Below are 14,200 nucleotides of genomic sequence, written 5' to 3'. Positions count from 1 at the left end.
TCACAACTTTGATTTCTCTTGTATGAGAATCTCTGATATCAAGAAAATTGCTTTGAATTCACAAATGTATATTTTTGTAATGTAAGTCTTAGCTGCATGCATCAGTACTTCTTGTACCCTTCTGCTGGGCTTCTCTTTATGATACTTTTGCAGGGACTTGCCTGTATTCATTAGACAGCCCTTAATGAATGCCTTCAAAGTTGGGATTAAAGGGAAAGGGGAAGAGAATTAAGGTTCTGGGAGGGAAAAAAATAACTAGCCCATATTAGAAGAGCAGTTAGGTATGTTGTTTTAGTCATTCAAACTTATATTTAAATTGATAAAGTAATTTTTTATCTTTATTATGTTCCTTTACATTGGGTTTGATATGGAGCCAGTGTCTGGAGCCAAACCTGCTAGTGCAGTAGTATATCAGGGCTCTAAGCAATTTTTAATGCTTGAGTGCATCCTAAAAAAGAGAAGAGGGGAAGGGAGGAATCTTAAATAATTTGAATTTCTGTACAGACTTTACTCATTTGTTTCATATTTCCACACAAGCTACTTTAAAATAGCTATAGGCTTAGGAAGGACAGACAGCTAGAACACTGACAGTAAGAAAAGCTACTCAGCATTTTTCATTCTGTGTGTTCTATAGTAGAAATTGAGAAGAAAAAAAAAAACTGCTAAGGTAACTGTAAGCTGCCTGTGTTGTGGTTTATGTTGCTGTAGAGTGGGATGAGGGTGGATTCTGCTGTAGATATAACACATGGAATAAACAGTTTACTGTATGAAAATGAGACATGAGAGATGGTATTGTATGTACCACTGTAGTCTATTCCAAAGATATTGAAATGCTTCCTGAGTCAGTGGCCTACTACGTATTCCTGTTCTTGCTGTTTTCTACAGGGCCCCATTACCCAAGTGGATAATAAAATGCTCTCTGGGTTTTAACTGTAGCCAGGTCCATCCTGCTTTTTCGTGCTTCTGACAGTATTAATTAGATCAACCTTCCTCTAAGAACTATATCAAAATGGTTGTCTTCATGCATTTCTCATTGTTATTCTTTAGTGGGATTGTATTTTGACAGTCAGAGGTCGATTACCAGTTCTGCCAGAGCTTTAAATAGGCTACACTCTGCCTGTTGGACTGGGTCCATCCATAATCACTGACCAAGCAGAGTACTGTATGCTTTAAGCAAAACTTGAAATTCATATGCAGGTCTGCTTCAGAAATAAAACTGGAGGGATGCAATTTGTCAGCCATGATGTGGGAAGAGAAGTAATCACCCTGTTAATTCTGTTACATGACTGTTATTAAAAGAGAGAGGAAGTAAGTCTAGCACTCCATTATGCTTTTCAGAAAAGCCTTTCAGATGTGCTGCTGTTTAAAACAAAGGAAATAAAACAACACCACTCAACCCATAAAAGAAAGAGAAATAACAGCCTCAAAACAGTAGTGGTAGTCTAGTGAAGCGTGCTTCAACTGACCAAATCCTTCCCTTAACGTACTGGAATTCTTCCAATTCTTGAAATTCTCCTGTTACACAGTCCTTTGGAGAGCCTGGAAAGGAGTGTTCATATATTTCATTGAGTTTACACTTGAAAAAAAATAAATCAGGACAGGTCAAATGGTGTCAAGAGTTTTCTCTTTTCTTTTGAATGCTCTTGGCAGTTTTTGAGAAGGTAACTGTATTACCATATTACAACCAGGAGGATACCTTGTAATAGTGAGGGCAAATCCTCTTCACTTGCAACCGTCAGTTCAAGGTTGAATAACTTTGTAAACGGTGGATCTTAATTAGAAATTGTTCAATCCAGCATAATGAAAGCACAGGAACTTGTGTTGAAACACTGCAGTCTGTCTTTTGCAGTAGCCTGTGTTGCATGACTCTAATGTTCTCTTCTGATCTCAGCACACCGCAAGTCCTTTTAATAGATCTTAAGTGGTGGCATCTGTGTGCAGTGCAGTTACGCAAGTGTCCCACAGGGCCAGGCTGCCCTAGCTTGTGGCTGCCATTTTGGATGTGCTGCTCTGAGGCAAGTTCCCTGTGGTCACTTTGAAAGCATTGTTTTGGCTTACAAATGCACCTTTGGTTATGCAAGCAGTGTAAAGCTATTAATATGTAAACCATTGACCAGGCTTTCAGAATAATCCATGGAGTTCTGTCTTTGGACAAATTTCATCCAAGATGGGAATCATAGTGTAGTTAAACTTGATTTTAAGTCAGCTTATGAAGGAATATTTATTCATTTACAAAGACCGATAAAGAAACTTCGGCTTCTTCTAAGTTTTCCTATAGAGCATATTTTTCAATAAGTTAGCTTTTAAAATTCAGACTAAATTCAGAACGCCTGCCATAATAGTTGTTTTCTGATTGTGCGACAGATTTTGTTTCAGCCTGTATTTGCATCTGTGTCTGTATGTTTATAATAATATTCAAAGTAATGGCAATGTATTACATTTTTAGAATAGCCTTACTTGCTGGTGTGAATACTCGATTGTTCTGATGAAGTGCAGGTTGGTCAAGAAATTTGCCCTCTTCCATTGTCTACTAAAAGAAAAATCCTGTTAGCGTGTTAAGGATATGATCCAACTTCAGATAAAGAGATTATTTGCATATAGATTATAATTTTCTGAAGATTATATCCCCTACAGTCATCTAATCTATTTTCACTGGGAGATCAAAAATGTGCTAGTAGTTGAAGGATAAAACACAGAACATAGAACTGTCATAGGCTCCTGCAGACACTCGTGGGAGTGACAGAAAGCTCAAGAACTTTTTATAAGAAACAGCTGGCTTTAGCATGGAACAGGTAGGGGAGACAGTCGGTGACAAGTGGTATCCCCCAAGAGTCTGTCTTTGAACCTGTGCTCTTCAGCATCTTTACCAGCTGTGGCCAGCAGAGTGAGAGAAGTGATTGTCTCCCTGTACTCTGCCCTTGTGAGGTCCCATCTGAAATACTGCATCCACATCAGGGGGCCCCACTGCAAGAAAGATGTGGAACTGTTGGAGCAGGTTCAGAGGAGCCCATGCAGGTCGTCGGTGGGCTGGAACACCTCTTCTGTGAAGAAACATTAAGGGAGCTGTGCTTGTTCAGTCTGGAGAAGAGGACGCCCCAGGGAAACCTCATTGCCTTTCAGTACATAAGGGGAGCTTATAGGCAGGAGAAAGACAAACTTTCTACAGAGTCTAATAGTGATAGAACAAGGTGTAACGGTTTCAAACTAGAAGGGGGATTTACATTAAATACTAGGAGAAAATTACTCAGGGGGTGGTGAGGCACTGGAACAGGTTACCCAGAGAAACTGTGAATGCCCCATCACTGGAGGTCTTCAGAGTCAGGTTGGATGGAGCCCTGGGCAGCCTGATCTGGTGGGTGGCAACCCCCATGGCAAGGAGCTTGGAACCCTAACAGGTTCCAAGCCAAGCAATTTTATGATTCTGTGATTCTATCATACTTTGCTTTACAGTCTTCCATTCACTTCAGTTATTTCCTTTCTTAGATTTCTGTAATTCAGAGAGAATTTTAAAGAGAGATTGATTAGAAATCATGAAACATTTATTACTGTCTGTATTATATTGGGTAGAGAAATAAATATATGCAATTGCTACTGTCAATATAGCTTTCCATTTGGATGATGCTTAATCAACACCAGGGGAGATAGAAAAAAATGCTTAAGGTCCTTTTATTGCTCTTTCCTTGGATAGATCACTACAGGCTACAATTTAGAAGATGACCGTTGTGAATGTGTAGCACTTCAAGATTTCAAGGCTGGAGAGCAGGTAATGTGAACAGTTGTCTACATAATAGTTCTTCTATGAAATTTTGTGCAGAAATGTACTGGAAAGTGAAGGATACTCTGATAAAGGTAGTCTGTACCGATGCTTGTACAGTAGAATGCTGATTTCAGAGATTTTAATTAGCTGCAACAGTTTTGCTAATCTACTACTAAAATTTGCACAAAAAATGACACTTGAAAACTCCCCATAAAATTATAATAGAAGAGTGGTTGGGATTAAGCCCTGCTACAATTGAATTTTAGTATCATTAGCTAATTCAGTGTGAAAACACTACCGAGCTAATCAAGTACATGATTTGCAAAATAAAAGATTTTCCATCACCTGGTGAACCCCAATTTTAAGAGGGCATTGATTCCTCATGTTTTTGATAACTGCTTGAAATATTTATTCACTGCTGAGCGCACAGACACTGACTTCAGTATTCTAGCAAAGATTAATAAAAGACTCATACTCAAAGCACCAAAGATAAATATATTTTAGATTTGGAACCTTACTTTATCTGCACTGGCAGGTTGTAGACTCTGAATATGTAGTTGTTTTACTTTTCTTGTTAGTTTCTGAGAGAAGATTAAAGGCAGTATACTTGTCAATCATTTTACTCATGTTTCCACTATCATGCTTAGTGAAAATGAGAAGGAGCCTAAAGATATATTCCCTTCCTTTCCCACTCACATTCCTGCATATATACACATCTTCATCCTTAAACAGAAAGTAGCAAAAATGAATCTGGTAAAGTGCACAGAACAGTTCAGATACCAGTATTCTGTTCAGAACTGCTAAGAAGCAAAAAATGAATGTTCAAACTAAGTCTGTCAAGTGATGCATTGAAGATGGTGGTTCGGGACTGTAGGAAATTCCTGATGGGAGTGTTCTTGTGCTGTGTCAGCAGCCAGTATAAACACTCAGTGCTGCTGCACTCCATTTTTCCTGCTGCTTGTGCGATAGCAGTCTGCATGGACAAAAAAAAAAAAGACCTTTTTCCTTTAAAACATTCTAAAATGTTTTCTAACTCAGTATATCTGAGTTACTACCTTTAAGTGTATTACTTTGCTAGTCTTATGCTTTATAGTCTTTTGATTTTCATTTCCCTTGTGTATTGTTACCTTCTTTTTGAACAAAGATACGTATGAATTTTTTTAAGTGTGGCTTTCCAGAGGTATATTTATCCTCATTGCTATGCTGTGTTTCACAGTGGTTGTATATTTTTTTGTGTTGATCTTAAAATTTGTTATGGTAGTCAAATATATGCTGTTTTTCCTATACCAGTATGATGAGTTAAAAGGGGTCCACAGTTTTTTCCAGAAGTGATCCAATTTATAATTTTCCACAGCTGGCAATAGATGTGTTGCATAGCTTTCTGGCTGCTCTCTCAATTTCAATTATAGAGGCTTTCTCTCTTTTTTATTTTATTTCAGTGGTTTCACTTTGCTATTTATTTATTTATTTATTTATAATCTGTGCAAACTTTAACTACTATCAGTGTCATTAATGTGTTTTAGTTATGTAATGATTTAGTCTTTTAATATCGTGTGAAGATGTTATTTCTTACAGTTTTAGTAGGAAAAGAGCACAGTCCCTGCTTTTGCTGCTACAAAGCGGGGCAGAAGTCCACAGAGTCTTATCAAACACTGGCCTCAAATTCAGGAGCTTCTCATATGGCCTAATTTGCCTTCTTGTGTAAGAGAATACTGTATAATGTATGCATGACTGTGACAGTTTAATATGAGATATAATGCAGTAGTTTTCAAACTGGACTCCTGGACTAATAGAGCCAGAGTTTCTTCTGATTGTGCAACATTTCCTATAATCAAGTGGAGATTTGCACTGACATTTCATTTTCCCATGGTTTGCCTAAGCACTTTTTGGAAGGGCCTTCCTGGAGGAGGGGGCTGCTGACCTGACTTAGCCCTTGCATTCATAGGCAGGTCATTCATTCCTTATACGCCTGCCTTATTGTGTAATGTCTACTGTAATTAAATATAACATTGGAGCACTTAGTGCTTAGGGCAAATACTTCTAACTAAAACTGAAAACTAAGAAGGTAAATGGCATTGCCAGTGTTGTTGAGCCGTTAAGAGAACATCATGCCTTTTTCTGTCAGCTAGCCAGGGGTGCAGACTTTCAGATATCCACGGCATTGCCCTGCCCTAAAGTTAAACAGGTTGTTCTGTAACTGCTGAAACTTTATTTTTTGATTGACAATTCCATTGTCAAGGAAAATGGAAAAATATCCCCTTGATGCAGGAGATTACTATTACTCTGACCTCCTGTCCCATAGACTTCATACAGCTTGTGAGTTTGTAATGCCGTGGATTACTCTAATAGGTTTTAAATGTATTTTAACCACATTTATCAGCGCGATGGCAATCCAAGATTATTAACTACATGTGAGTATTTCAGGAAATTCAGTTACTGGGCATAGGGAACAGATCTCAGTTGGACGCTGTTCCACTACAGGTAACAAACAAGAAGAAAACTTAATTGAATTTTGCCCTTTATGGGCACCAAAATTAATGAGATACAAAAGCACCCGTAAGAAAAGAGACTTTGCTTGTTCTGCTTTTCACAGAACTGCCTTTCTTTTATCCACTTTTGGGTAAACTTTTTTGCAGGTTAAATTTAGGAACAGATCTTTGTGTATGAATTAAAGTGATTCATTTACTTTAGATAAAGGGTTTGGAGTGTAGCACGAGAGGAAATATTGGCTTAACATGGAACTGATCTCTCTGTATGATTTACTTTGGTATACCCATGTCTTTAGGTAACATTAAAACCAGCCAAAGTTGATCCTTCCATTACTCTGTTGTGTTGAGCATATGGAGAAAAAATGACCCCAGAAACATCAGTATTTTTAATGAGTTGTCCTTATCTCAGAATGTTCTTTGGCCCACGGTAGTGTAGGATCTTTGAAAGCTTGTTTCTAAATACCAATGTTTTATGAGATTGTGAGAAACAAAGCAGTTAGTTTTTTTTTGAAGTATGGAATAAGAATCTTTTCTCTCCTTTCAGTTTCTTAGTTACATGTATATGTTTACTTCTGCCTCTAGACTTTATGAAGTTTATCGTGATATACAGCATTTGAATCAGTGCCATCAAACAAAGCATGTTTCTTCATATGACCAAGTATAACTTGTACTGTGAATAGTAACTTTTCCAAGAAATAACTTTCAAATTATGTCAGATTTGTGAGCTAATCTTAAGCTTTTTTTTCCTGTCCCTTCACTTCTCTTTTCATCCTTCTAGATTTACATTTTTTATGGCACTCGGTCAAACGCTGAATTTGTGATCCACAGTGGTTTTTTCTTTGATAATAATTCACATGACAGAGTGAAAATAAAGCTTGGCGTGAGTAAAAGTGACAGGCTGTATGCTATGAAGGCAGAGGTCTTAGCTCGTGCTGGTATCCCGACGTAAGTAAAACACAATGCAGTGTTGTTTTATCTAAAAAAAAACCTCCTCATTTCTAATGTATGTAATGTCCATTAGTGCATACATAAAGCTGTTCTGTGACAGCTTTCTTGTGTCTAATATTTCTCGTGTTTGTATAGTAAACTAAAGTTGTTATAATAATATTTACAGAAGTTCTCTGAGCTATATTACCATCTAATTTGGACCATCTATAAGGGAAAAAAGTCTTTGCTTTAATAACCACTTGAACAGAAACAGAGAGAGGATTAATTTGAAGTAATCTGTGGTTTTTCTTTGTTTCCTATCCCTTGCAGATATACTACAATGCTCAGTATGTGAACCACAGCATTTTCCTTTAGTCTTTTCAGTCCAGAGGGTACTGTTAGGAGCAGCAGACATGAAACATTGCGTTTTCATGCATTTATTATGAAAACCATATAAAAATCATTGTAAGTGTAAAATTGTAGAGATAATTGTTCTTTTCAGATACAGGTTAGAAAAGACTTTCTTCAGCTTAAACTAAAGTTACTTTTGTAGCGCTGCATTTATTATATTCTTTAAGGTCTTTTTAAATAAGTTCAAAGGCATAACAACAGAACTTGTCTTTTCTCTTGTTTGATTGCTTCTTTTGTTAGTTCTAGTGTTTTTGCCTTGCACTCCATTGAACCTCCAATCTCTGCCCAGCTTCTGGCTTTCCTTCGAGTGTTTTGTATGAATGAAGGTAAGATAAAACAATCTCAATTTTTGTTTACAGATTTGATTTTTTGTTTGTTTGTTTTTATTATGCAGTGGTAGGCATTTATATAGAACATGAAGATAGAAGATCAGAAAAAGGAATATGCTGGAGTTGATGTTATAAGCACAACTGTGAGCCAGTGAGAAACCTCAACACTTTGGCAGTGTTGTCTGAAAGAATATTGTAGTAGCACAGACTTTCAGAACTCCTGAAGAGGTGATCCAATTGATATTTCATCTCACAGGCTGTTGTTGAGTGAATGAGCTTTGGAGCTTGACCTTTACTTCCTAGTTTTAAAAATGGTTCACAAAACAAGATGATATAAGACTTAGGGTGTTACTACACTCTTAAAATCATAGTAAATCAGTCTTTACTACGTGCAGAATTGGGATATTTCGTATTGTATGAAAAATGTGGAAGAGAAGTTTCAAAGTTGAGTGTTTAAAGAATTTTGACAATTTATAGTCTAAATTCAAATTATGTACTTAGTGATTTTTGTTATGTCCCTCTTATGTTGGAGAGATTCACGGGGAAAATAGATACAACTCTTAGATGACAGCAAGAGAATTGCCTTGCAGTCAGATATGCTGTACAAATGATACAGATTTAATATCAGTACGAATATTGGTGCTGTTACATTTTTTTTGCATGTGTTCTATTTGTTTTCTTTTATAAAAGCTTGCCTTCTTTAATGTCACAGCTTTGCTGCATCCTGCTGTCCATCTTTTAGAACTTTTTAAGAAATCCAAGTAAAGAATCTTGCAGGGGGGTTAATTTTGCCTTGGGAAAGGCAATACAATGAGTGGACATCTTAATTGCACTTTTCAGATATGACTGTGCTTTGATTACTCATGTGTCCTTAATACTTCCTGATAAAACTGGTAAGTTTATTGGGAAACTACATGCAAGGAGTTATTCCATTAGGAGAAAGATACTGACTTTGGTAATCCTCTTGTAAACAAGTGGAAATTTAAGTACATAGCAATTTATATTGTAGATGTCAGTCATCATTCTGCTGTTTGCAGTGCGTTTTACTTGAAGTTTGTGGAAGCTGCTTTGCAGGAGTGAAATTTGATAATTAAAGATTGATAGAGAATTCACATAATGTCAAGGAGCTGATTAAGCATTTTCTACTCTTGGGGTTTTTGATGGGTGTTTCTTTTGACCAACCATAGGTTGTTTCTGCTGCTGAAACAGATTTCTGAAACATTAGAAAAAATGATCTGTTATTGTTTGCAGTTTTCTCTGCCGTGTTCCTTTTATTATCATAAAGTTCACCAAACTCTGAAGAATTGTTCCTTTCAGTTTAGTTTATTGGTTATGATACAAAACATCCTATCTCACTGTCAGAACTGCATTGTGTATGAGATACTAAAATAAACAGATCTTACTTTAGAGTGAAGAAGATCCTCCTCACCGCAAGGCTTTCTTTTGCCTCTTTGAGAAGAATCCTGGAGTTAATCAGCATATTTGATAATTCTGGTTTGAAAGCATTTTTTTGCTTAGCTGCTCAAAGCTGTACTCTTGAAGATAAACTTTTCTGCAGTTTGTCAGCTAACAAAGTGAATGACAAGATTGTTTTTAACAGATTGGTTTTATGCTTATTGCAGAAGAGCTGAAGGAACACTTGATAGGCGAGCATGCCATTGATAAAATCTTCACGCTGGGGAACTCTGAGTTTCCCATTAGCTGGGACAATGAAGTTAAACTGTGGACATTCCTAGAAGCCAGAGCATCCCTTCTTTTGAAAACCTATAAAACAACGGTGGAGGTAAAATTATCATTACATGTAACTTGAACATCTGAAATAGTATTATGATTGTAAGAAGAGATATTTTGTCCCCATCTTCTCCTTCCAGGCTTTCATCTGAACGGTAGTACATAATTCATTTTGCACTTCTTAAAGTGTGGAAAGATATTTGCATTATCTAAGGAAAATCAAATAAGATTGCGAGAAAGAAAATTTTGTTAATGTAATTTTTCTTTGATTCGCCAAATAAAGGCTACTTGCTTTTTCTCTGCAAGTAAAATTGGGTACCCGTTTCAACTTGCTGTCTGTTAGTTGTATTCTCCAAACTGGAAAGAAACATACTACTACTGCAGGCATATTTTAATTGAGGGTGTATGTTTTGTATGTTTGTGAAGTCTCCTGGCTTCGTTTGTTATGCAGGCTGACCGATGTGGAGAAATTCTTGGCTTCTTTATGGATATGCGACGAATTTCACTGGAACTTTATGCAGGCCCCCTCATTCCTATATGTCTATTTGGATCACTGTCACTTACTGCTAAAGCAAAGAGAGAAAAATTAAAGGATTTCTTCTGTTGTTGGCTGTTGATAACAAAAATTTGCTTGTTCTTCTCTACCAGGATGATAAGTCTTTCTTGGAGACCCATGACCTTACTTCACATGCGACAATGGCTATCAAGCTGCGATTAGGTGAAAAAGAGATCTTGGAGAAGGCAGTAAAGAGTGCTGCTGCGAGCCGAGAGTACTATACCAAACAAATGGCGGATGGAGCTCCGCTTCCTAAGTATGAAGAGAGCAATATTGCCTTGTTGGAGAACACTGTGGCAGACTCTAGACTCCCTATTGTCTTGAGAAACCTAGACAATGTGGAAGAGCAAGGGGACTTAAAGATTGATGAAGCTATGGATGCAGAAGTCACAGAAAATGGGTTTGTAAATGGTGAAAACTCTCTATTTAATGGGACCAAATCAGAAAGTGAAAATTTAAATAAAGAGGAAAGCAACAGAGAGACTGAAGATGCCAAAGAATCTTCTTCAGAAAGTACTGATGAGGTTAAAGAATAGTTCTAAAATTTGACTTCCTTGTGAAATTAAATTAGCTGAAGTTTATGAACAGTGCATTTATGTTGGTGTGTTTCTTTGTTAACATTTCTCTTTCTGCAGAGAAAAATGTTTTTGCTGCTTTATATAAAAATGAATTTTTAAGTTATTAAAAAGGTTTAGCACCCCTTTTCAATTAAGATTGCCATCTTGCTTTCAGGCAAAAACTGGGGATAGAGGTGCCTTTGGAAGATTTTGCAGCCCTTTGTTGAACCAAATGTATTTTCTTCCTGGGGAAGAATTAAGCTCTTCTATCTGCTGTGCTTTTGTTGTTCTGTCACTCTGACTACCGAAATTAAAAGCTTGCTCTGCTTCCTGCCAAGAAAGGCAGAAGGCAGGACTGACTCGGTATTCAGCATGAAGGTGGGAGAGCAGTACAGCAGAAAACTGGATAAGATGTTCAGAAACTTGGGAGATTTGATGAAAACCTGTTTAAAATCAGGTATGCCAGTCCAGAAAAAGGTAAGGTGGCAACCTTATGATCGGTAGTTTTAAATGTTGATGAGAATCCAAATTATATACACTTAAAGTGATCTCTGAAAATTTCAGTTTACTTTGTCTTTGTTTACTGTATGAAAATATCTCATCTTTCTTCTTCAGTCAGAGTTAGGCTGCTACAATACTACATTCACCAACTTTTAAAGGCAGACTTTTTATTTCCAGGTGGTACCTGTTGTTATTTACAACGTTGGCAGTGCTACTGCAGAGTTTGAAAGCAGATAGGCCAAGCCACAGCTTTAAAATGTACTGTTCCAAGTGAGGTTGCTTCCCAGCTTCTACAGGTTTTCACAATTAGCTAGAGATTTTCAAAGCTCCACTTTTGACTAAACCGTTATTAAAAGGAAAATATGATTAATATTCCTGTCTGCTACTCCTTCATTTCTTTGTTGTTGGATGTAACACTGAATGTGATGTGGTTACTTGATCCTATTCAACTTCATCTTTTGCTGAAGATGCTCATTGACACAGTTTTCTTGAAGGAAATGGCAGGCTAATGTATTTTTTGGCCCAAGTGCAAACCAAAGCCTAGTCTGCAGTATACTTTGCCATTTATAGTGTGTCTTTCTGATGCACGTTTCTCTGGATACCTCCACAGGTTAACCAGGTTTACTGCCTCCAGCAATTTTGGTCACCGCCGTACGATTTTTTAACTCGCAGGTGAAAACAATACAATCCTCCCATAGTGCAATATGAGGACAAGGGTAATTTCAGGGCCTGATTTTGAGATTACCTGTTTGTTGGAAGGAGGAGAGGGTGGAACATTTTTATTCTGTGAGTGAGTGGAGAGGTATATAAAGTGATTTAATGCTCCTCCCAATATTAAGGACTTTGTCTTTTACCCATTTTTCCTTAAAATTAAGATATTGGAAAGAGTGAAGCTTGGACAGCAGTTGAAAGTTCAATAAATGTTGCAAGCTGTTCATCCAAGATCAGTTAAGTGTCTTTTGGCATATAGATAGTTTTATTACATTTTGCTTCTTTCATACTACAACTTGGAAAATGTGTTTTTGCATAAATTTTTGGTGCAATGCACATAAGTAGTGACTTTCAGGTTGTCATAGCAGTTTTGGTGTTCAGCTAGTATCAGTGTGGGGAAAATTGAAAAAAAAATTAATAGTTTTTTAAAAAATATTTCACTAAGAATGGCGTGTTGCCATTGCACCTTGGGTATTGCTTCACCACTAACGAGATGCTGGACCAGTATTTTTGTAACTATATGCTGCCTTTGGTAGAATGTCATGAATTGGTGTCTTGACAGTTTAAATGTCATACCGAAGTAGTTACTGATCACTTCTTATTAGGACCAATATTCCGTTTCTGTTTCTGCCAGCTACATTGCACAACACTGTAGTAGATACTATGATGAAATCCTGAATCTAGCTTTCCTGAAAATCATAACTGTAATCCGGAATTTACATGCTTTGATTCAATCTGATACACTGTATTTTGTTCCAGTGTTTGCTAATAACTATGGCTTAGCAAAGCCTGTGGTCACCACAGGACAGGATGTGTGGGTTTTCTTGAATAAAATATAGTTCTACAATATCTTCCCTAGTGAGAGTGTATTATGCAATCAAAATCTGTACCTGCTGCTGACTGCTGTGTCTCGTGGGGTATGGGAAGAGCAGTGACTGTCCAAGGCACAGGTGAAGGAAGGTTAAAGGAGAACTCCTTTAAGGGGGGATTCAAGTGAACAGAAACTGATCTATTAAGCACGCAGCCAAATTCGTACTCTTCAGATGTTAGTGTCATTTAGCAAAATGTTGCACACAATAAAAGTAGTGAGTAATCTCATTTTGTAATTTGCATTTCTCCTCTACACGTGTAGCGGTTTCTCAGAACTAACCTAAAGCTTCAGCTTTTGAAAACTGAGGTGGAAACAAAAAAAAATTGGCGCTGATGAGCCCTTATTACCATCTGTCATGAAAACAGACCTTTCAAAGCATTTTAAAGTTAACTTTCTTCATAATGTTTGGTTAAGAGGCTGTTCACACTAATCTCAGGCTAAATGCCAAATCTTGCTTCTGTTTAGCTGTCTATGTGAAGTACTCATGCAAGAAAGACATCGCTTGGATTTCTCAGACTGTTCTCCAAAAACAAAATGGGAGGGGAAAAAATAAACCCTTTGAATTTTGCATGAACCTACCTACTGATGAATCGTTTCCCTAACAACCTGCAGCTTCTTTGGCTGTACTGCAGGGCTGTGTGCTTCCAGCCCTGTTGTTGAAGTCATGAAACAGAGCTACAATCTCCGCTTTGAAAAAAAATGTAAAGTATGTAAAATCAACCACAGGCTGAGTGTTGTCGTGAGTGTGAGCCGAGCCTTTTGGCTGGAGGTAGGATGGGGGCTGGATGCTGTTCAAAGGCCGTATGTGTAGAAGATCTGTGCAGCTCATCAGTGGCTGTATTCCTGAAGCTGATTTGCCTTTACAGAGGAATGAGCATCGTAGCCACGAAAGTTGGGTATATCAATGGTATGCTGAAAGGTTCTGCTTTTCTCTAATTTGTATAGTTAGAAACTATGGAATACACGTGGCTGCCAGTTGTTACCTTATAAAAGGATGTGAAGGAATGACAAAACAATGCAATTTGAAGCATTTCAATCTGATGCATTGAAGGTGCTCCCCCAGATCCACTGCTCTTTCCTGGTTTTATGAACTGAAAGTGAGTTTTTGGTGTTCCTCATGCTCTGTGCCAAACAGGAGCGTTTAGGCAAAACACTGCTCTATCAAACACTCAGACAAAGCAGCATCCAATTCTTTTCTCAAGACGACTTCTAATCCGTGTTGAACTCAGATGTGATGACATGTCTATCACATAGTTACCATCCGCTTCCTTCTTCAGGTGCCTTACTGCACCAAGTACAGCATGGAAATTGGTCACTCGCTGTTTTTTGCATTTCTCTGGTGTCCACATCTATTTCCTAG

General features: G+C 37.5%; 1 protein-coding gene across 2 annotated transcripts in view; it reads left to right on the top strand.

The window, feature by feature from the left end:
- The window catches only part of SETD3 (SET domain containing 3, actin histidine methyltransferase), a 53,433-nt gene extending 40,615 nt beyond the window's left edge, over window positions 1–12,818 (top strand). For both annotated transcript variants that reach the window (XM_042813510.1, XM_042813511.1), the window contains exons 9-13: window positions 3,689–3,763; window positions 7,025–7,191; window positions 7,825–7,910; window positions 9,536–9,696; window positions 10,293–12,818. In XM_042813510.1, the coding sequence (XP_042669444.1) occupies window positions 3,689–3,763; window positions 7,025–7,191; window positions 7,825–7,910; window positions 9,536–9,696; window positions 10,293–10,736 (933 nt within the window). In that variant the 3' untranslated portion in view covers window positions 10,737–12,818. The remainder of the gene's footprint in view (window positions 1–3,688; window positions 3,764–7,024; window positions 7,192–7,824; window positions 7,911–9,535; window positions 9,697–10,292) is intronic.
- The last annotated feature ends 1,382 nt before the right edge of the window (window positions 12,819–14,200 follow it).

The sequence above is a fragment of the Centrocercus urophasianus genome, unplaced genomic scaffold (genome assembly GCF_019232065.1).
Source record: "Centrocercus urophasianus isolate 14NV4802_14NV808 unplaced genomic scaffold, USGS_Curo_1.0 seq_14, whole genome shotgun sequence".
In the NCBI taxonomy this organism is placed as follows: Eukaryota; Metazoa; Chordata; class Aves; order Galliformes; family Phasianidae; genus Centrocercus; species Centrocercus urophasianus.
This window is presented reverse-complemented; position numbering and strand designations above follow the sequence as displayed.